The 22,185-nt window shown below is 39.0% G+C and overlaps 1 protein-coding gene across 1 annotated transcript in view; it reads right to left on the bottom strand.

The window, feature by feature from the left end:
• LOC309629016 (uncharacterized protein) overlaps positions 1-12,270 on the bottom strand; it is a gene marked incomplete at its 5' end in the record, with an annotated part of 76,593 nt that extends 64,323 nt beyond the window's left edge. Inside the window, 2 exons of the mRNA XM_082392584.1 lie at positions 10,819-11,318; positions 12,252-12,270. Of these exons, the coding sequence (XP_082248710.1) occupies positions 10,819-11,318; positions 12,252-12,270 (519 nt within the window). The remainder of the gene's footprint in view (positions 1-10,818; positions 11,319-12,251) is intronic.
• Between the last annotated feature and the right edge of the window lie 9,915 nt (positions 12,271-22,185).

Here is a 22,185-nt window from a genome sequence, read left to right on the forward strand (position 1 = left end):
GGGGATCTCACACAAAATCAAGGAAGGAATACAAAGGACATCTCAGAATGGCTATTCTGTACCAGGTACAGATGGTGTCCAGTCTGTAGGGGTCAGGTCACATCACCAAAGAGCACATTATTCAATCTAGGCAACTGTTCAGGTTGGAGATTACCGCAGACCCACCAGAAAACCTCTAACATGATCTCCAAGAGAGCCAGCCTGCCAATACCTACCACAGAGGAGATACCAGTGACTGAAATACAAAAGCACCAATGACATAAGACCTTTGCCACTTTTGCCCTAAGCTCTTCACCCCTTTCATCCCCCTAACCAAGAAGCCAGGAAGTATGGAGGACGGGAGAGAGTTGGGGGGACAGTGAAAGGACAGATCCTATAATACTCCAGTGCAGGTCTCTGAGCCTAGTTCAGGACAGCCTGACCTTGGAGGAGGGGGAAAACTATGAACTAGAGATGATACTGAAGGTTTAAGTTGGAGTGGTCTAGACATATACCTAAAAAGAAGTCACAGTTTGCTTTTTCTTAGGGGAAGGGGAAGGAGATCTGACAGAACAGGTTTAAACTCAGTAATGGGAAAATAATTACCTTTTCCCCTTGTTTTTACTCCACTGAGTTAACTGTTCAATAATCTACTTACAGTATCTACTACCTGCCTGTCATAATGATGGAAGATTGGGCTTTCCATTTTTCTGTTACCACCACCCATATTCTATTCCCAGTAACTGAATGGAGTTATTTTACAGTATTTGATTCAGCATATTTACTGTTTGTCTCACTGTGATTATGAAAATATTTTCTATTGTGGATCCACAAGGACAACTATGATCACATTTCTTAATGTTACAAAACTTTCCATTTTCCCCAGTTACATCTTGGCTTAGTTTTTCAAGACTCAACTGAGAATTTTTAGCATAATAAAGATCTTTAATAATAATATTGGGAAATGTGTGTATATTTGCTAAACTACTAGGTATACAGTAAGTTACATGTGTTTATTTGTATTGCTTGTTTGTTTGTTTTTGAAATAAAGGTGTTGTATATTCTGAGATACTGTTCAATCCTAGCATTTTGATTGTTCTTTGCTTAAGCTTAACTTCTGGCCATTTGTGTTGTTTTATGGAGAGAAATAGAGTGAGTCTTCTTACATAGACTACACTTGCTTAACCAGTTCTGCATTTACTTATTTTTTGTAGACACAAAAACAGATAGATGAGAGAGAAAGAGAGAGAGAGAGAGATAGAAATATACATATTTATATATAGGAATAAACATATAAATATTCCTTATATATGTAATATTACTTGTAAAATTGAGATAATGTTACTTTATAGGATTGTTGAGGATTTACTGAAATAATTTATATAAAGAATAGTGCCTGTCAAATAACATGCTCAATAAACATTGTTTATTATTTTCAGAATAATATATAAAAATTATTCTCTAATCCCTTAGCATAGTCAAAAATATGGATGCATTCCAATTATTTAAAGAGTGGAGAGCACAATACTGAGGTTTAAGAGACCTAATTTTTAGTCCTGGCTTCTGTAACCTTCTCTGTTTGTGACTTTTACCAAAATGTTCTACTTCTATGGGCCCGAATTTCTTCCCCTATAAAACTAAAAGGTCTGTTATATACTTTAGAGTCTACTTCAGCCTTATACTTAGACAAAAAGTAAGTTAAGAAATGCATTTTCCAACTAGAGAAAGCCCGCGCACAGCAACGAAGACCCAATGCAGCCAAAAAATAAATAAATAAATTTATTAAAAAAAATTTAAAAAGAAATGCATTTTCTATAGCCAGTCGTTCGATAGACTTGGGCAAGACAAGTTAAGCAGTAATTTGAAATTGTTATGTTAACAAGTGCTTACTGAACACTTCCTATGAGCATGACTCTTTATGATGTACTGGCTCAGGGCTGGGACCCAAAGGGATTTCTGCAAATTTGGGGACCATATCATGAATAAAATTCTGTATTTATTGATAACAGATTTTTACAGTTACAACTATAGCACTTTATCTGTATAGCTATAACATTTTCTTTGTATAGGTCTATCACCTACAACTTAAACAGTTAAAGGACTCAATGCTAAATTCTAGAATGTGCTTTTCTCCCTTGTGACGTTTAGATCCAAGTCTGTCAATGGCCATCTCTGCAGAAGCTGAAAAACTGCTCTGCAACACTGCCAGCTCCTGCTTCAAGGTTGATTTCTAACAGATGTCTTACCCTTGTCCATCCCCCCTCTATTTCAGCTGCCATCCTTTGCACTAACAAAAGGAGTCTTTCGGCCATTTTATATACCTGCAGGAAGCTACGAAGCCCAGTGCATGAGAGCACATCTGGATTAAGATTGCCTTTTTCCCCTGACATACAAACATAAAGTACCTCATTGCAGCTTGCACGCTCTGTTTCCAAGCTGCTTGCAAGGGGCCTGGCAATTTGATAGATTTAATACAATGACATTCTGATCACAGAACCACTGGACTGACATTAAGGCATTAGGATGGATGTAAGTTGTCACCCTTAAACACTTCACAACCGACTGTGCAAAAATTTTTACCTGGGATAAAGAAAGTGTTCAAGAGTGTTCAAGAGTTGAAGAGTGTGAAACACTCAGGAGTAAACCACATTTGCTCCCTTTGGAATATTATACCTGCAGTCAGGATTCTGATTAGGACTGACACCAAATTCCCATTTTTAGGAAGGTCTCATTACCATCACCAACTGTGGCCAAAAAGGTAAAATAACATATGTTTATTTCATAAGGTAAATAATTTCATCTGGTAAATGCTGTATTCTCACACAGCTTCACAATAAGTACAAAGCTAAATAAAAATGAAAATTATTTTGCAAGCTTTCCTACAACTTAAAAAAAATGAAAGAAAGATACCTTGGGACTTATTTTCGAGATACATACAGATTCTTGAAATTCTTTATTCTTTTATCAGCTCTGTTGCCCAAGGGGAAATCTGTACAACAGGCATCGTATGTCTTTAATAATGAAGCAAAGTACTGTAGGCTCAAATCTTTCTAGCAGCTAAGAAACCCAATTGTGTGTAGGAAATGCCAGAAGAGTTTGTTTTGCTAGAGCTATAAATTCAGCAACATTCAAGGGTTAGGCTCATTTCAATCGAAGGCAGAAAGGCTAAACTGATGAAAACATTTTAAAGGATAATCCATATGGACTGAGTCTGAGGGAAATTTCCCATGAAGCAAATACCTTCCTTATAAACCAGAGAGGTCTAGAATCTGCCCCCTCCTTTTTGTGTTTAGAGGCTCAAACTTTATGAGACTTCTCAAAACAAAGTTTCTTCCTTCTTGAAAAAGGAAAATTGAGAAATTTATTTTAAGTACTTCTGGTATAATTTCTCCAAGTGAAATATTTTCTCTATGATCCTATTTAAAAATATGCATTTGCAGTTTAAAACTGCAAAACTGGAGTTAGCAAATTAAGATAGTAAAGATTTGCTTCTAATGACACTGTTACACCAAACAGTACATTATATGCCTTAGCTGATGGATGAACAATGGCTAAAAGCTGCTATTAAGCAAAGTAAATACATTAAAGATAACTATAAAAATAATTGTATTTAAAGCATCAAGTAAACATTTTAGGCATCATTTCCATATGGTCTTCTTGGTGCTTCAAATTGATGTCATAATAAATACTATCCATTGAGACTCAAGATAAAGTCAATTCAAAGTACTGCAGATTTTAAAAATATTTAGTCAACAGTTCATTTTTCTTTCAAAAACCCATTCAGCTGAATAAATGTGTAATTTTAGGGACAGGGAAGGAACATGTTTACTTAGATGTTTTCATATAGGAAACCCCAGCACTACGAAAACATTGTACTGATAACAGACCAGCTCCGTCCTTAGCTAGGAACAACTAAGGAACACCACTGAAGCTGGTGTGTACTCGGTAAATTGAAGAATCATGTCATCTTGACTAATGAGCTTTTTAGCTGAAGACTCATCACAGATCTAAAATTTATATGTCACTTGGCAACAAGCCTACTTCAGGGCAAAATTCAAATTAACTCAATGTAAATATTGTTCAAAACAATCCCATTAATTTTAAGAGATTTAACAGAAGAATTCCTTCCACACACAAGTGAGCTCTTTATTTTGTAATTAGAAAATGGTGCGAAAGTTTTTCCTGACTCTATCTGTCTTGAAGTATTTGTACAGTCCAAACAAAAGAACTCAATGTTCTGTTCCAGAACTTGGTATGTTAGACAAGTTTCTTACTAAAAAGTCTTGACTTCTTTAAACACGGTTCTAAAAAGTGTGCCTATTTGACTTTCTAATCTAAAACAGATTAGAAGCAGAAAATCAGAACGGGGCATGACTATATTGGCAGGCCATCAAAGAACAGCAAGAAATGACAGCTGAAAGGCTGGTGGAGAGGGACAAGTCAGAGAAACCATAAAATACACAAAGTAATTATAAAAAGTAAATACAACAAACTGACCCAAGACTTTAAAAGGCATAGCATCTTGAGGCAAACGTCTCCTCAAATAATTACTTTACTATACACTACAAAATTGATATGCAGTGATGACACAGAGTCATTAAGAAAACATTGTTATGTGCTCTCCTCCAATAAGACAGGAAGTATTTAACACATCATACAAATATTCCCATAAAAATACCTAGCTTATTTTAAAAATAAAGCATGAGTATTCTGGGTAGACCCTTTTGTGGAATATCTCATCCCAATGATGTCAGACCTCTGAAGCCTAACTGTGTTAATGTCAGACTATATGATACACAATATGACTGTCAGATGCTGACTGATAGTGCAGGTAATAAAATGTAAACAAACAATTTATTTGTAACCTTAAAAGTAACCTATTGCTACACAGTCTTCATGATAATAACATTTAATGTTATTAAACAAAATAGTTCTGAGTGGATATTTTAAAACTTATTCTCCACTCCCCTTTGGTTGAGCATTTATATTGGTTGTAATGATATTGTAATTAAAGCTTCATGTCTCAGGATGTTTTGCAGTATATATAACAGAAGAAAAGGCTACAAATAACTTAAATTTGTTTAGATAGCCGGATACCCAGTGGCAGGACAAACTTCAGTTCTCTTTAATACAATGGTGCTGGTTTCATTTCTTTGCAGTTCCTCAGCTGTGCCCTTCACGGGTTTAGCCACAGGACCAGCTTCCTTTATGGTCGCAAAATGCCGCTAGCAGTCCCAGGCTTCATATGTCCACAAATCAAGATGTGTGGCAGAGCAGAAAACAAATTTTTTCCCCCCTGATTACTCTCTCACAAAAACTCAGAAGACTTCTTTCCTGTCATCCCCAGAAAAACTCTCCAAGTTCACCCTCATGAAATATGTTAATCCTGGTACCTGAGCCCTGTGGCCGGCAGAAGGTCATTCACTGACTGACTTAGGTCTGGGTCACTGAACTAATCACTGTGGGATTTCCCTGAGACAATCAAGCCCAGGCCTGGAGGTTGCACTGGATCTCACCGTGACTGTGGAGGAGTCAACAACTATCTGAAGATTGGGTAATTATGAGGATGAGGGAAAAATCTCTTTCATTTAGATGCCTTCTTTAGTATAGTTTGTCATACATAATACAAATATTTTGATTTCATAATTTAAACTTTTTTGGCCACAATGACTGGAACGCATTTGAAGTTGTTTAAGCAAATGAGGAAATATTTCGGAGTATGTAAGATAGACTTATTGTCTTATTTTTCCAGGACAGTACCCTTTCCCAGTATTGAGGAAAGTGTTTTGAAGGGAGCAGGCTTTTTTGTTGTTTACATGCTTGTACTTTCTTGGCAATAGTGACTGGTTGGAGGATGAGCGTCTGATACAAGCATAGCCTATCATAGTTCTCTGTACCCCTGCTCAGTTGTGATTCATCCAGGGCACAGACCCATGGTCCACACCAGACTAGGCTACTTTCCAAAGAGCTTTATAAGTAGGAATCGTGGGAGCAGGGGAGGGTGGTTGAAAGCTGATTTTGTTTCACCTTGAAAAACTGTACCCAGAGCTGCTGGTGACCACCGTTCCAGCCTTGTGGAGAAAGCAGGTTTCAGAGACGCCAGGACACAAAGAAGAACAGAAAGAAAATGTGGAACAAAAAAGTCCCAAAGGCACTGACAAAGGTTCTCTCCTCTACCAAACTCTACTCAGGCTGTCCTTAACTTTCTCAATTAGGTCTCCACTCTTAGACTTCCATGTTTGTCTCTGTATTGCCCAGTTTTACGAGAATCCTGCTAAGTTGGTTTAGCTAGAATTCTTCATCCTCCATATCTGATCACCTTTGGTATCTCATTGGGTTCCTCATCCTTCATCATCCCTCAGTTGATGTTGGGTCACCCTGCCCTGCCTTCAGCAAGACTTCTGTTAGGACGATTTAGGCAGAATTTCCCCTTATCACTGTTGTTTCCATACAACTTTCCGTACAATGACCCACATCCTGCTCTTGGTTGTAAATTCCCACTTACCCATGCTGTATTTGGAGTTGAGCCCAATCTTTCTCTCCCACTGCAAGACCCTAGTGCCATGGTTCCTATTTCTATCCTTTGAAAAAAGTCTTCTTTACCATCATTAACAAGTGTCATTGAATATTTTTTTTTTAACTACATGCATGCACCTGGTTCTAGCTGTGTCCAGTAACATGCAGGCCCTTCCAATGTATTGGGGTAGGAAGTTTCCAGAAAGTTTGTCCCCAATTACTTTTATAGGTATCTGATGCTTATTGCCAATTTGCTTTCCCAAAATGTTGTCCTAGTTTATAACATATTCATCATAAATCTGTATGTGCTATTTAATAGCTTGTACAATGAATACTTCTGAATTGCATATACTGTAGTATCACAGAAAAGTAGCAGAAGTAGGAGGAAATCTGCTATAGTGGAAGGACTATAGTCTTCAGGGTCAAGCAAACCTGAATTCAAAACTCTGCTCCTCCTGTTCACTAACCATATAATTTTTGGATAGTTACCTGAGTTTTAGTCACTTCAGTTACAAAAATGAGCATATAATGCCTAGCCAGTGTCCTATTAAAACCCCAGCATTTAATAAATATCTTTTTCTTTTTTCCCTGGAAGAAAAAGATATCTCCTATTCTTAATTTAACTACAAATTGCTTGAACTAGGGAAACTCACATTATCCACATCTCTGTACATCATTATCTTAATTTTTAACTAAGAAATTTAAAAATCTCTTTAAAATCTAATTTTTATAATCAATTTAATATCTTCAGATTTATAAATATTGTTATATCTAAATCAAATTAAAATGAATAATTTATAACTATGCAAAAAGGAGAGTTTTTTTTTCTGGGAGAATTATTACTTAGAGAATAAGTATATAGTACCTGTCTCCATGGAATTTCTAACTTCTTGACACTGTTCAACTGCTTTTTGAACCATTCATGATGCTGACTTTATTTGGCTGGTGTCATTAAGCCAAACGAAAGGTGACAAAACTGCATGAAACTTTGGTATTTCTGAGAAATCCATCTCTGGATTTCTTTACAATCCATCTCTGGATTTCTCCAGACAATCTTTACATTGTCTGCTTCCTTTGGTAACACTTTGCTTCAATACATGTATGTCTTGGGGAATTTAAGGGTACATTTAGAAAAATGGAAAATCTACCTGTGTGAAATTACTGGCTTTGTGAGGTTCCTAATTATATGCTCAAAACATATACAACCATGTATAGTTCATGTGTTAATGAACTTTTTTTGTTGTTGTTGTTAATGAACTTTTATAGTAAAATCATGAATCTGCATGCCTTATCAGCACTTCTATATTGATAGTCATTTCTTTGTAGACTTTTCCAACTTAATTTGCAAGCTATATTGGAAATATTCATTAGTATAAATTCTTGAAGTTTGAATTATTTTTAAGGATTTAATGAATCATGTCAGCAAGTTCACTTTAATTCAGAGAGAATATTTTATTGCTTAGCCTTAAATTTTAAATTTACATGTATGCTCACTTCAGGAAACACCTTAATTATTTAAAGCTTTCCTTAACATATGCAGATATAAAACAATAGTTTTTTGAAGCTGGAAATGTTTTTACATCAGAAGAGATCAGAAAAAAATGGATAAGAGTAGAAACACTGCTGGTTTTCATTTCCTTACATGCATTTGTCAGCTAAAGGTTACTTTTCAGGTCAGGAAAACTTGTATGCTAATCCCTTCTGATGAGAGAATCAAGGAAACATGTCGGGATTTTGTCTTTCTTAAGTAAAAGAATATTGTAATTCTCAGAATGGTACAGACAAGTATAAATATGATGCTACATTCGAAGTGCCTTTCTTATCTTTATATTTTCATTTGGTATAATGTGTAATCCACAAATAAGTATGCACATAGGACCTAACACTTATCTTTATTTTTTTCATTTATCTAAAATTTTGCTAAACAGCGGAGCAAAGTTTGCAAGTCCTAAATCCCTCTGTAATGCTTGCAGTGCAACACGTAATCTGGAAAACCTTGGGACGTTTTTATTTTAGGGGAAAAAGGAAAATATATTGCATAAAACTAGAGATTCATGGTGCAGAAACTTAAGTAAAAGATGTTTGAGGAAATGAGGATTGGTTTACAGTAAGATAAGCAAATGGATTCCTCTTTTATTTAATCTGTGTTGTTCCCTGGAAAGAAACACGCACTCATATATACACATCAACATGCACACACGCAGGGCTCACTGTAATCAGAGAAACAGCCATTGGTAGTTTGCTGCTTTTTGTTTTTTTCAGATAGTGGGTAAAGATACTAAAAGTCGAAAACATTCAGCTTTATTTTCTTCTCTAGATGTATTCTTGGATATAAGGATTCCACTGAGGTTAAAGATCATGTCTATTCTTTTTTTTTCCCCTCATAAATCTTTTAATAACAGTAAATGAAGGAAACATTTAACAGCAAGTCCCAGGGTGAGGGCTCCTTTTCATTCAGCGATCTTCAACAACAGAAACACCTCAGACTAAAATTCAGAACGCTAAGTACACAAATTAATGACCAGTTATTTCAAAGGTGACCACAGAAACCATTTTGGTAGAGTCAAAAGGTTTTACAAAACAGAGAAAACATTACAAAATGTCCCAAGAGATGAGCAAATTGGTGGGGGGCACAGAGCACCCAAGAGCCAGCTTGGCAAAAATAACTCTTCCTTGTAGCTGTTTAGGGGGATCACAAAACCGGTTCCAAATGGAGCCACTGTGGGAGCAGGTGACGGAAGGGGTCTGCCCAGCGCATAGCAATTCCACCCTGGGAATGAGGAAGGATTAGGGTGCAGGAGGGGGCGACGACAGAGGCACTGCCAATTTCCTAGCAGAAAACATCACAAGTCAGACTATCTGATTCTCTCTACCACACTAACACCAATAGAAACGAAGAATTCTTTCAAATATAATGCAAAACCGACACCGAAAGAAAGCAGGTTTCCAAAACAACAGCTTGGCTTGAAATGACTCTTTTCGTTTTGTTTCTTCCTGCCACAAGTAGCAAACCAGTGTACAAAAATGTCACAAGAGCAGCGACAAGCGCACAAGTGGCTCACTCTATATACAGAAGACGAAGGCTCGCACGTTCTCACGGACCCTACCCACCCCACAGAGGGCAGGGCAGGGTGTGCAATGCGGACGCCCCTTCCCAGTAGTCCGGGGCCTTGCCTGCGGGACACCTTCCCTTATGCCTGCTCCCGATTTACCAAAACCAGCACCGGCGTCTTGTGGAGTGGCCACGCCCGCCCTTCTTTTCCCCTTGCCCACCTCCCCATCTCCCCTTCAGATGACTCGGGATTGACGTCTACAAATCCTAGGAAGTCTCTTTGGTTGGGAAAGGGGGAAAGGGTCTTCCGTCAGCCCCGCTGACAACCTGCCCTCTGTGCGCAGCTGAGTCCACTTCACAAAACACGCAAGTATCAACGAGCACAAACGGCAAAACCCTGATGGAGGCTACAGCCAAAGGGATCATCGGAGAGCTGGACTTGAGGTAGCGGATGGGAAAGGGCCCCAACCGCCCCACACGTCCTGACCACCCTGCACGCAGCTTCTGTGAATGCTGAGAAGTCCCAGGACAAAGAGAGAAGTCTGATTTGGGGAGACTTGAGTCTGTGGCTTCCTCGCAAGCTGACAGAGGAACACGTCACTGGGCCTCCAGGAAGAAGATGGGCCAGATCATCATAGAGAACCAAATACCGGGGGGATGGGGAGGAGATGGGGGGCTACAAGCAGGCGTGACCATCTCTGTTATTTTGAGTTGATGACACAAGTTGGCCAGCTGAACAGAATCTTCTCAGTGGCGCAGATCCTCAGCCGAGGCTATCTGGGCGCTGGAGGGAACCCTCCTCTCCCTTGCCGGGGCCGTTTTGAAAGAGACTATCCAGTTCTACAAACACTCTCTCAGACACACACGGAGCTCCCCCATGCTGGCAAATGGCACGTGGCAATTCGGCCAGGCTGGTTGAGGAAGCTCCTTGGCACTGGCAGGAAAGCCCTGGGGAGGCGCTGGGAAGCCCAGGCCCACAGGTGCGGGGGCCACCCTCCCAGGCAGGCCGCCGTGGGTCTGGCCAGGTTACCTCTCCGCATGGGCCCGGCCCAAGGTAAGAGCCAGGTGCAGACCGATTCACACGCCTGCTGCTCCCCAACACCTCAAACACAGGCCATGACTCTCCGTGGAGGAGGTTCGTTCTCTGTTCCCTCCCCCCACACGTTTCTAAGCCAATCCGGCCCCCAGAAGCCCCGCATTTCCCCTTCCCTTCCCCGGACAGGTGCATCTGCCTCGGGCCTGGCCAAGCCAGGCACATGGCTTCCACTTACTTCTTTCCTTCCAAGCAGCAGAAAAGTGCCAGCCAGCACGGGGCGCTGAGCTGCAGCCAGGGCAGAAGCGAGCTTTTGGAGGCACGCCAGTGCGGGGAAAGCTCGGGGTGACTGGCACCCCGCGCCAGGCCCGGAGGCAGGGAGGAAGAGAGCCGCAGAACTGCTCTGCCACCGAGCCCTTGGCGGCGGAGCGTCTCTCCCACGCAGGCTGCTGGCCCCTAGCTGAGGCAGAGACTCCGCGTTCTGGCAGCGGGCAGGCCAGGCCCCCAAGGGCTCCTCCCGAAACCTCCGTCTAAGCCTCCTGCGCGTAGAGAGGCCTAGGGCTACTGAGGTCTCGCAAGCTTCCTCATCAGCCACGCCTACACGCAGCCGGTGGGCGGGGCAAATCCAGGCACTGCGGCGGGGCCTCTTTGGGAGGGCAACCCTCCGAGATGGCGGAAAATGAAGGTTGTGCGTCGCGAGTTGTCCCTGGGGAGTCAGCGCGCTCGGTGTTCTTCCTCCTGCAATCCCACACCCCGGGGAGTGATGGCCTCAATACAGCGCGCCTCGGCAAAGGGGCAGGCCTGCCACAGTTGCTTCCCTGGGCGTTGCCATCCTCGGGGAGACTCTTCTCCACTCTGCCGCCTCCTGTTAAGTCCACTGGCTGAAATCACGACCACCTAGTCACTGAAACTCAGTCTAGGTCCGATACAGTTAACAAGTGAAATACTGCACGGGCCCAGGGCAACTGGGTTGCCTACAGTGGGGGGGGGGGGGGGGGCAACCCATCAGGGGAGGTCACGGAACTAGCTTTTCTGTTCTTAAATCTAGTCTTCGTAAGAGCCAACAAGAGCATGGCCATTTTTATATTGTATCTCAAGTAGGTAAGGGGAGGTGGTAGATTATGGCATAAATTCAGGATTGGAGTTTTGCTTTGTGGTATCACGGGAGGTTTGCAAGGGAGTTGAGGATATGTTATGTATTTCTGGTGAAAGCAAAAGTAGCTGATGATCATTAGGAAATTACTGGCCTTAGGAATGCAGGTGTGAGAGAGATTGAAAGAATGAGAGATTGTGGTCATACAAAGGTATGCTGGAGTTCAAAATTTCAGAGAAGCAGCAGACCCTCATGTCAGATCTTAGTGTAAGGGAAGCAATTGTCTAAGGTATCAATGCTTCCACATTTTTCAAGAGTAATAGATGACTGGAGAATGACAGCTGTGGGATAGAGGGATAGAGTGTGGCAGGAAACTCAAAGAAAGAAGGGGTTTTGCACAAGGGTAAAAGAATCAACATTGGGAAACTGCAGTGCTTTATGTCATAGATGAAAAAGATTTGATCCCTGTTTAACAGTCATTAAGGGCATTCTGTAAAACATAATGGGTACTCATTCCCTTGGCTGAGAGCAGCATCAGGTGAGGCCACTTTCCTGTTATTTGCTAGCCTCCTACATACTGGCTGGACATTGATACATTACCTTTTAATGAATAAATTCATTGAACAGTCAAGGTGGCAGAGCTAAGTAAACACACTGAACGTTTTTATTACTCATAGATATTTGGTCATTTGTAAGGTTGGCGTATTGCTGACTGTGTTTTCACTTCCATTTTCTTCAGCTAAGTCATAGTGCTCAATTGTTTCTTCCTGAAAATGTCTTTTATATTTATAAATTCTTCTCCATTCCCTTTTTCTCAGCAGTAGTTCTGAGTTGGAAATCTCTATTTTCTCTAACTCTCGCCTCTCTCCTGTCTCAATCATCTTAATGCATCAATCAGATTAATCTTTGCAGAAGAATGATGTCAGTATCTAATTCCACTGCTCAAGAACATACACTGTATTGATTCTCCATTAGGTGCACTATTCAGTTGTATTAAGTCCTTTGTTAATCTACATCTTCAGCCTTGCTCCCCACCACGCCCCACTAAGAATGGTTTATTCTCTTCTGGCTGTTGCCCTCCTGTGTCCTCTGACACATAATATTCATGCTCACATTTTTGTCTTCATTAATGCTATTTCATCTGCTTCAATTGACTGTGCTTTTTCCATCAATGGGTCTGAATTCTGCCCTGTATTGTGGGCAAATTATAATCCATTTTCCAAAAAGAAAAATTATCATTTTAAATATTCCATCTTACCACGACTTTTCCCCTCTCTCAATTTTAAACATATAGCCATTCTCTTGTTTTGTTTTTCCAAATAGATTCGAAGCTATTTGAGGGAAAGTGTCATATTATATATTTCTTGCCCACCGCCATAGTGCTCAGAAACACGATATTGGGAATCTACGATGAATCACACACAGCTGGCATTGTGCTGTCAGTACACTATTAGAACACAGTATGTTTCTTGAATGATTGCCTTGGCATTTTTAAAAGAATGTCACCAAATGTTGACTATTTAGTATGCTATTTTTTACATTGCTCAGTTCTGTTTCACATCAGAATTTGCCAAAAGTACTGCTAGAATCAGCTTGTAATAAAGTCATCACTAAAATTATCAAGGCCAGAGCATAAATGGACTTTGATTATAAGTGGATGTTAACTTTCAAAGAGTAAGCTGTGACTATTCAATTCATAAATCTCCATTAAAAGACACTCAGTGACCTTAGGCTTAAGCCCCAAGAGAGCCAATTCAATTTGTACTTCATAACCTAGGAAGGCCAGATGCTAGTCTACTCAGTTCTGTGGCAGAAAGATATTTAGAAGCATCTGAAGGTCAATCATGAGGAAAAACTCAAGCTCAATAAAAAAAGAAAATGAATAATTTAAAGTGACGCATAGCACACCATTTTGTTTCAGTTAATTCTATTTTCTACCTCTTTACCGTAAGACAGGCCAAACATAAGAAATTCTAATTCTTTTCATAACCCAGAAAACATTTTTATGAAGAAATAAGTGTGAAAGTGACTTAGGTTTAAAAGTAATGAAATTATTCCTATGCCTCGAATTTGTATCGTAGAAAATTCAGATAAACTAAATTTCTGCAGTCAGGGGAGGGAAAGTCAGACAACAACATATTTTGGGGTAGATGACAACCCTGCGTAAATGTCACATGGCTTTTGTCCTGGTTGTTGCTACTGTTTTCCTCTATTGTCTTCAGAAGTTAAAGTCATGAGTAAACATTCTTGTTTCCTCACCTGCAAAATAAAATAGCCAAATCTTCTCAGCCCTCCCAGTTTGAAACACTGCATAATTAAAATTAGATTATCATTTCAGTACATCAGAGTTGGTGAACTACATTGCATGAGCCTTTTGTAGGCAAAATATCAAGGGGATAAATGATATGTTTAGGAGAAAATTCTCTTTTTGGCAAAAACTGTTTGTTCACACAAAAATTAATTGAACATACTCTCTGTGTCACTATACGATACACTACATTGTGAATTAAAAAAAGAGCCATAGCATATAAGGAATTGAGCTTCAAGGTTGTATAATAATATGGTTAGGGAGACAAAACACACATATATAAAATGCTCATAGCAATGAAATACAACACCTGAAAAAGATAAGTCACTGGGAAATGTTAAAAGCTATGAGTTCAGAAGAATGGGAAATCAGAGGGTCAAGAAATAAAGTTCATTTCAGCTGTTGCATTAAAAACCAATACACACCTACATGCTAGATGCTTTTCTTACATTGTCTCCTTTAGGGAAATTCAAAGTGGATTTTGAACCGGCAGACTTTGGGTACAAAAGAAGGGATGGAAATCAGAAGTCTGAAGGCAGGATGACAGAAGCATGGACCGGCTAGCAGGAGCAAACTGAAGTTTGGAAATCAGGTGGATGGGAAATCAATCTGGGGGTGTACACACAAATTTAAACACTCTCAATCCCCTCAGTACTGACAAAGTATTGTCCTCCTGAGACCCCTTCACCAGCTCATCAGCTTTGCAGGGGTTTTTTGTTTGTTTATTTGTTTTGTTTTTGTTTGTTTTTACTTAAAACTGCATTAATGCATTTATTTTTTATATTTTTAAATTTTAAAATAATAACACACAGAAAAGTTGCAAGTACAATAAAGATAAATATTTTCCCCTGAAGATTTGATTTGATATCCCATCACCCCTAAATAAACGAGTGTATGTTTCCTACAAACAAGAACATTATCCTATAAACCACAATAAAGCCATTAAAATCAGGAAATTAAAGCTTTGCTGTTTAAAGACACCTTTTTGGATTTCAAAAGCATCTTACAGTGAGGACCAGTTCCTTGTGGTTTGAGTCAGCACATAACTAGCAATTGTGATGTCAGAAGCACTTTTGAACCAAACTTTTGACTAAGTATGAACTGCTGTGCTTCACTGTGATGAACTCAGAAGTTTAGAGCCTGCACTTAAACAAATATGTTGCATGTACATATTCACATATAGATTCACTTGTTAGCCATAGCTTGCTTATGCCAAGCTCTCTTGGCTGGCTACATCAGCATGCATATCTTTTCTTCTTCCACTGCCTCCTCAGAGTGCTATGGACAGATTTCTTCATTTCCTAGGCCAAAAGTCATATTGGTGGATAGAGTTGTTAAATCCAAAAAATTACTGTTATAACAACTTTAGCAAGTATACAGAGTCTTCAGGTTGATTGTGACTATATTTACACCTTTCTTGAACATATCAAGATTCTAGTTCTTGATTTAAACATTTAATTCTGATATAAGTTAAGGAAAGCTCTTCGACCAATCTCCAGTTTAGGAGATGATCCTATTTGTAAAAGAATTAATTTCTCTTTATGCACATTAGCTCAAAACTTAATCCATGTTAGGTTTCCCCTTTTGAGCAAGTATTTTCTTTTTCTAGGTGGTTCCAAAGCACTTGATAGAACTGATGTATGTATAACTACACCAAACTCACAACATGAACAGATTACACTCATTCCCAGTTCATAGTTTATCAAACACCATACCCCAATGGAAATAATTATATAGAAGAAAAGATACTTGTAACTTGTTTCTTCCAGCTCATTCCCCAAAAGACACAAAGTTATTAGGTTTTATTTCTTTAAAAGAAAGGGGAGGGGGCAAAAATCTCCCTTTCACACAGTAAGTTTTTTTCTTAAAGCTGTGGGAAAATCTATTTGATATAAAAGAAACAAAAATGAGTTACACTGAATAATGTCAGAAATAAATCCCATAGAAAAAAAGCTTCCTGCAAAAAAAGCCAAAGATCCAACAGTCTGACATAATTCTCTGAAAAAGAGATAAACATGCAGGGCTTGAACAGGCACCCTAGAGTTTGAATGTAATTACATATTTGAACTTGAAGATAAAGTATTTGACATTGGTGAACATTCACTGAACACCTGTAAAGACAATTTTTTAAGAATTGCTTGCCACTCCTTAATAAACTTGAACTTTTCAATCATCCTGTCCTCCAATCCCTGTATATTCACAATTGTTTCAACCTGGTTTTACTCTCCTCACTCAGACATCCTTTTTAACAATGCTTTTTCTAACACTCAGAGATCACTTTCTTGCTTAACTTTCTGCTATATCACTGTCCTTCTAGAAATACTATCATTCCTTTTTTCCCATCCAACTTTCAGGTCGATAAGAATTGTAACAGAAAAAAAATAATAAAAAATTCATCTTATCAATGGGTCAAATTCACGTGCTCTAACCTACCAGAAGAAGTTAAACATCTACTAGGCAATTCTCCTAGATATGTTTAATCAGCTCCTGTAATGAGTATTAAAAACCGTTCTCAGCTTTTGCAAGTTTTCAACTTGATGCTGCAGTCTTACTCTTCAAGGTGAAAAGAGATGCTAGTAAAGTGTCCACCAGTTTCTTCCCTTTTCACCTAAAAATCTTATTTGATATCTCCTTCCTCTTTCCTGTCTCTGGAAGAATTGCCCAAATCACACTCAGCCTGTTCTCTCGACTCCAGTCTTTTCCACTTCTGAACTTACATCTTCAATTTTTATCCCTCTACTTACTGGCTCCTTCTCTGGCAGTAAATATACACTCTCCTAACGTTACCAAACCAGGCGCATGTGTCAGACACACAGGAGGCCAAACACTGAGATGCAGAGGTTTGCAGCAGAGAAAGGGTTTGTTCCTTAGGCAGCCAAGCAAGGAGACCAGAGAACAAGTCTCAAATCTGCCTCCCCAAAGACAAGAGGCTTGGGCTTCCCTGGTGGCGCGGTGGTTAAGAATCCACCTGCCAATGCAGGGGTCACAGGTTCGATCCCTGGTCCAGGAAGATCCCACATGCCGTGGAGCAACTAAGCCCACACGCCACAACTACTGAGCCTGCGCTCTAGAGCCCATGAGCCACAACTACTGAGCCTGCGTGCCACAACTACTGAAGCCCACGGACCTAGAGCCTGTGCTCCGCAACAAGAGAAGCCACCTCAATGAGAAGACTGCACACCACAATGAAGAGTACCCCCTGCTCGCCACACCCAGAGAAAAGCCCGCGTGCAGCAATGAAGACCCAATGCAGCCAAAAATTAAAAAATAAATAAATAAATAAATTAAAAAAAAAAAAAAAGACAAGAGGCTTGGAATATTTATGGGACAGAGAAACAGGGTCTGAGGCATGGAGAAAGATGATTGGAGGCAAGGAAATGATGAAGTAATCAGTGTTCTGAGCAGGCATATCTGAGTTACATGCTTCTTCATGCGATGAATGTTCAGAAAATGGTGGCATTAGTATGATCTAAGGGTGGAGTTTTGACCCTCTGAAGTCAAAAGTCATTCATTGGGCCCTCATGCAAGCCCAGTTGAATGGTCGGTGGTCTCCATTGGTTTGAACTGGGCAAGACTAGCTCCAGGTTCCTGAAAAACTACTTATGCAACTGTTACTATAGTGACCCATATATCAGAGGTGTAATCTATAGGGGGCGGTTAAAGGAGTCGTGTCATGTATTCTCTAAGCTCTGTGAAGCTTAGAGGATATGCATTTTGCAAGAACAATTAAAGCAAGCTTAGGGACTTCCCTGGTGGTCCAGTGGTTAAGACTCTGCACTTCCACCTCCCCCTCACCACCCCCAAAAAAGCAGGCTTAGTCAGTAAGGGCAGGTTGTAGGATATTATTTATTAAGCAAGTTACAGTTTAAGGATCTAACTGATGACTGCCCTCAGTTTCACTAAGAAAGGGGATTATGCTTTTTATCTCCAGGTGTATTATCAAGCTTTTCTTTGTTTTTCTAACAAACCCACATTTGCCAGTCATTAGCTGTCCTCTGCCCGCTCACCAAATCTTCCCAGTCTCCTTCTCCTCCTACCTCCCAGCATTCTGTTGAGTTTTCCCTTAAAGAATCACCATTGACAATCTAAATGGGAGATCAAATCATGGCTTTTCACTTAGGTCTTTTCTTACTCCTCAGCAACATTTCTTACCATTACCTACCTTTTGTCATTGCTGCTGTTACTTTTGTTCTAAAATCCCACTTCCTTTTTTCACATAACTTTGCATTTTCTGGATTCCCTTATGTCTCTCGAGATACTACTACCTACCCTTCTCTTGGTTTGTTATTACACACATCAAATACATGTGAGTTCTTAGAAAGGTCTGAGTTCAGAAATTTTAACTCCTAACTTCGTTTACCATCACTATATGGATGGTGTTCAAATTTATATCTCTGGTTCCTAAATTTCCTGAGGTAGAGACTGAAATTTTAACAGCTGCTAGACATTTCCACATGGATTAACCTCAGTACCTAAAACATAAGAGGTTCAAAGTCAATAACCTCATTTTTTCTCAATTTCTCTATTGTTTATTTCTATGTCACTTACTTATGTTACCATTTTTCCTCTTTAAATTTTTAAAGTTATCATTGGTTTTCATTTTCTTTTCAACTCTCACTCCCCACACCATCACAGGACTCCAGCCAAACAGTCCTTCCTTTCCAACGTTCCAATATACAAGAATTTTCGTCACCATGTTTTAGTTAAATAATACCATTTCCAAACAACACAATTCAAATTTCATTTACCATAAGGTATTAACCAAGTAATTGCAAAAAGTGAATTCTTTGATAGCTCTTCAGTCTATAAATTCTTACGTAAATAACGGCTGTGATTCATGATCATTGGCCAATAAAATAACTTCTTTCAGGTATGTTAATAAGCGGTCACTGTGTGTTATTCAGTTTATGCACAGATTATATGTAGTTATTAGTACATATTGTTGACTCCTAGTATCCCGTGATAAACCCATGTGCAATTTTTACAAAAATGGATAACTGGGAAAGGAAATTGGCTAACAAAGATGAAAGTGCAGCAAAGAAATTATAAGCAATAACATTTTTTCGGGAAGGGAAATTGGAATCAAATGTAAATGATGTCATAGAAAAAAGAAAAAACGACTAGAGGGCAGACAGCAGAAGCAAGAAGAACTACAATCCTGCAGCCTGTGGAACAAAAACTACATTCACAGAAAGATAGACAAAATGAAAAGGCAGAGGACTATGTACCTGATGAAGGAACAAGATAAAATCCCAGAAAAACAATTAAATGAAGTGAAGATAGGCAACCTTCCAGAAAAAGAATTCAGAATAGTGACAGTGAAGATGATCCAGGACCTTGGAAAAAGAATGGAGGCAAAGATCACGAAGATGCAAGAAATGTTTAACAAAGACCTAGAAGAATTAAAGAATGAACAAACAGAGATGAACAACACAATAACTGCAATGAAAAATACACTAGAAGGAATCAATAGCAGAATAACTGAGGCAGAAGAATGGATAAGTGACCTGGAAGACAGAATGGTAGAATTCGCTGCCACAGAACAGAATAAAGAAAAAAGAATGAAAAGAAATGAAGACAGCCTGAGACCTCTGGGACAACATTAAACACACCAACATTCGCATTATAGGGGCCACAGAAGGAGAAGAGAGAGAGAAAGGACCTAACAAAATATTTGAAGAGATTATAGTTGAAAACTTCCCTCACATGGGAAAGGAAATAGCCACCCAAGTCCAGGAAGCACAGAGTCCCAGGCAGGATAAACCCAAGGAGAAACATGCCGAGGCACATAGTAATCAAATTGACAGAAATTAAAGACAAAGAAAAATTATTAAAAGCAACAAGGGAAAAACGACAACACACAAAGGAACTCCCATAAGGTTAACAGCTGACTTAGCAGAAAGTCTACAAGCGAGAAGGGAGTGGCATGATATACTTAAAGTGATGAAAGGGAAGAACCTACAACCAAGGTTACTGAACGCAGCAAGGATCTCATTCAGATTCGATGGAGAAATCAAAAGCTTTACAGACAAGCAAAAGCTAAGAGAATTCAGCACCACCAAATCAGCTTTACAACAAATGCTAAAGGAATTCTCTAAGTGGGAACCACAGGAGAAGAAAAGGACCTACAAAAACAAGCCCCAAACAATTAGGAAAATGGTAAGAGTAACATACATATTGATAATTACCTTAAATGTGAATGCATTAAGTGTTCCAACCAAAAGTCACAGGCTCACTGAATGGATACAAAAAAACCCCCCCATATACTATGCTGTCTACAAGAGACCATTTCAGACCTAGGGACACATACAGACTGAAAGTGAGGGGATGGAAAAAGATATTCCATGCAAATGGAAATCAAAAGAAAGCTGGAGTAGCAATGCTTATATCAGATAAAATAGACTTTAAAATAAAGAATGTTACAAGAGAAAAGGAAGGACACTACATAATGATCAAGGGATCAATCCAAGAAGACATAACAATTATAAATATATATGCAACCAACGTAGGAGCACCTCAGTACATAAGGTAACTGCTAACAGCTATAAAGGAGGAAATCAACAGTAATGCAAGAATAGTGGGAGACTTTAACACCTCACACCAACAGACAGATCATCCAGACAGAAAATTAATAAGGAAACACAAGCTTTAAATGACACAATAGACCAGATAGATTTAATTGATATTTATAGGACATTCCATCCGAAAACAGCAGATTACACTTCTTCTCAAGTGTACAGGGAACATTCTCCAGGATAAATCACATCTTGGGTCACAAATCAAGCCTCGGTAAATTTAAGAAAATTGAAATCATATCAAGCATGTTTTCTGACTACAATGCTATGAGATTAGAAATAAATTACAGGGAAAGAAATGTAAAAAACACAAACACATGGAGGCTAAACAGTACATTACTAAATAACCAAGAGATCACTGAAGAAATCAGAGAGGAAAACAAAAAATACCTAGAGAAAAATGACAATGAAAACACGACAATCCAAAACCTATGGAATGCAGCAAAAGCAGTTCTAAGAGGGAAGTTTATAGCTATACAATTCTACCTCAAATAACAAGAAAAATCTCAAATAAACAATCTAACCTTACACTTAAAGGAACTAGAGAAAGAAGAACAAACAAAACCCAAAGTTAGCAGAAGGAAAGAAATCATAAAGATCAGAGCAGAAATAAATGAAATAGAAACAAAGAAAACAATAGGAAAGATCAATAAAGCTAAAAGCTGGTTCTTTGAAATGATAAACAAAATTGATAAACATTTAGCCAGACTCATCAAGAAAAACAGGGAGAAGACTCAAATAAATAGAATTAGAAATGAAAAAGGAGAAGTTTCAACAGACACCTCAGAAATACAAAGCATCCTAAGAGACTACTACAAGCAACTCTATGCCAATAAAATGGACAACCTGGAAGAAATGGACAAATTCTTAGAAAGGTATAACCTTCCAAGACTGAACCAGGAAGAAATATAAAATATGAACAGACCAATCACAAGTAATGAAATTGAAACTGTGATTAAAAATCCTCCAACAAACAAAACTCCATGACCAGATGGCTTCACGTGTGAATTCTATCAAGCATTTAGAGAAGTGCTAACACCCATCCTTCTCAAACTCTTCCAAAAAATTGCAGAGGAAGGAACACTCTCAAACTCATTCTACGAGGCCACCATCACCCGGATACCAAAACCAGACAAAGATATCCCCAAAAAGGAAAATTACAGACCAATATCACTGATGAATATGCATGCAAAAAATCCTCAACAAAATACTAGCAAACAGAATCCAACAAGACATTAAAAGGATCATACACCATGACCAAGTGGGATTTATCCCAGGGATGCAAGGATTCTTCAATCTATGCAAATCAATCAATGTGATACACCATATTAAAAATTGAAGAATAAAAACCATGTGAGCATCTCAATAGATGCAGAAAAAGCTTTTGACAAAATTCAACACCCATTTATGGTAAAAACTCTCCAGAAAGTGGGCATAGAGGGAACCTACCTCAACATAATAAAGGCCATATATGACAAACTCACAACAAACATCATTCTCAATGGTGAAAAACTGAAAGCATTTCCTCTAAGATCAGGAACAAGACAAGGATATCCACTCTCGCCACTATTATTCAACATAGTTTTGGAAGTCCTAGCCATGGCAATTGGAGAAGACAAAGAAATAAAA

The sequence above is a fragment of the Balaenoptera borealis genome (genome assembly GCF_965194805.1).
Source record: "Balaenoptera borealis genome assembly, chromosome: 5".
Classification (NCBI taxonomy): domain Eukaryota; kingdom Metazoa; phylum Chordata; class Mammalia; order Artiodactyla; family Balaenopteridae; genus Balaenoptera; species Balaenoptera borealis.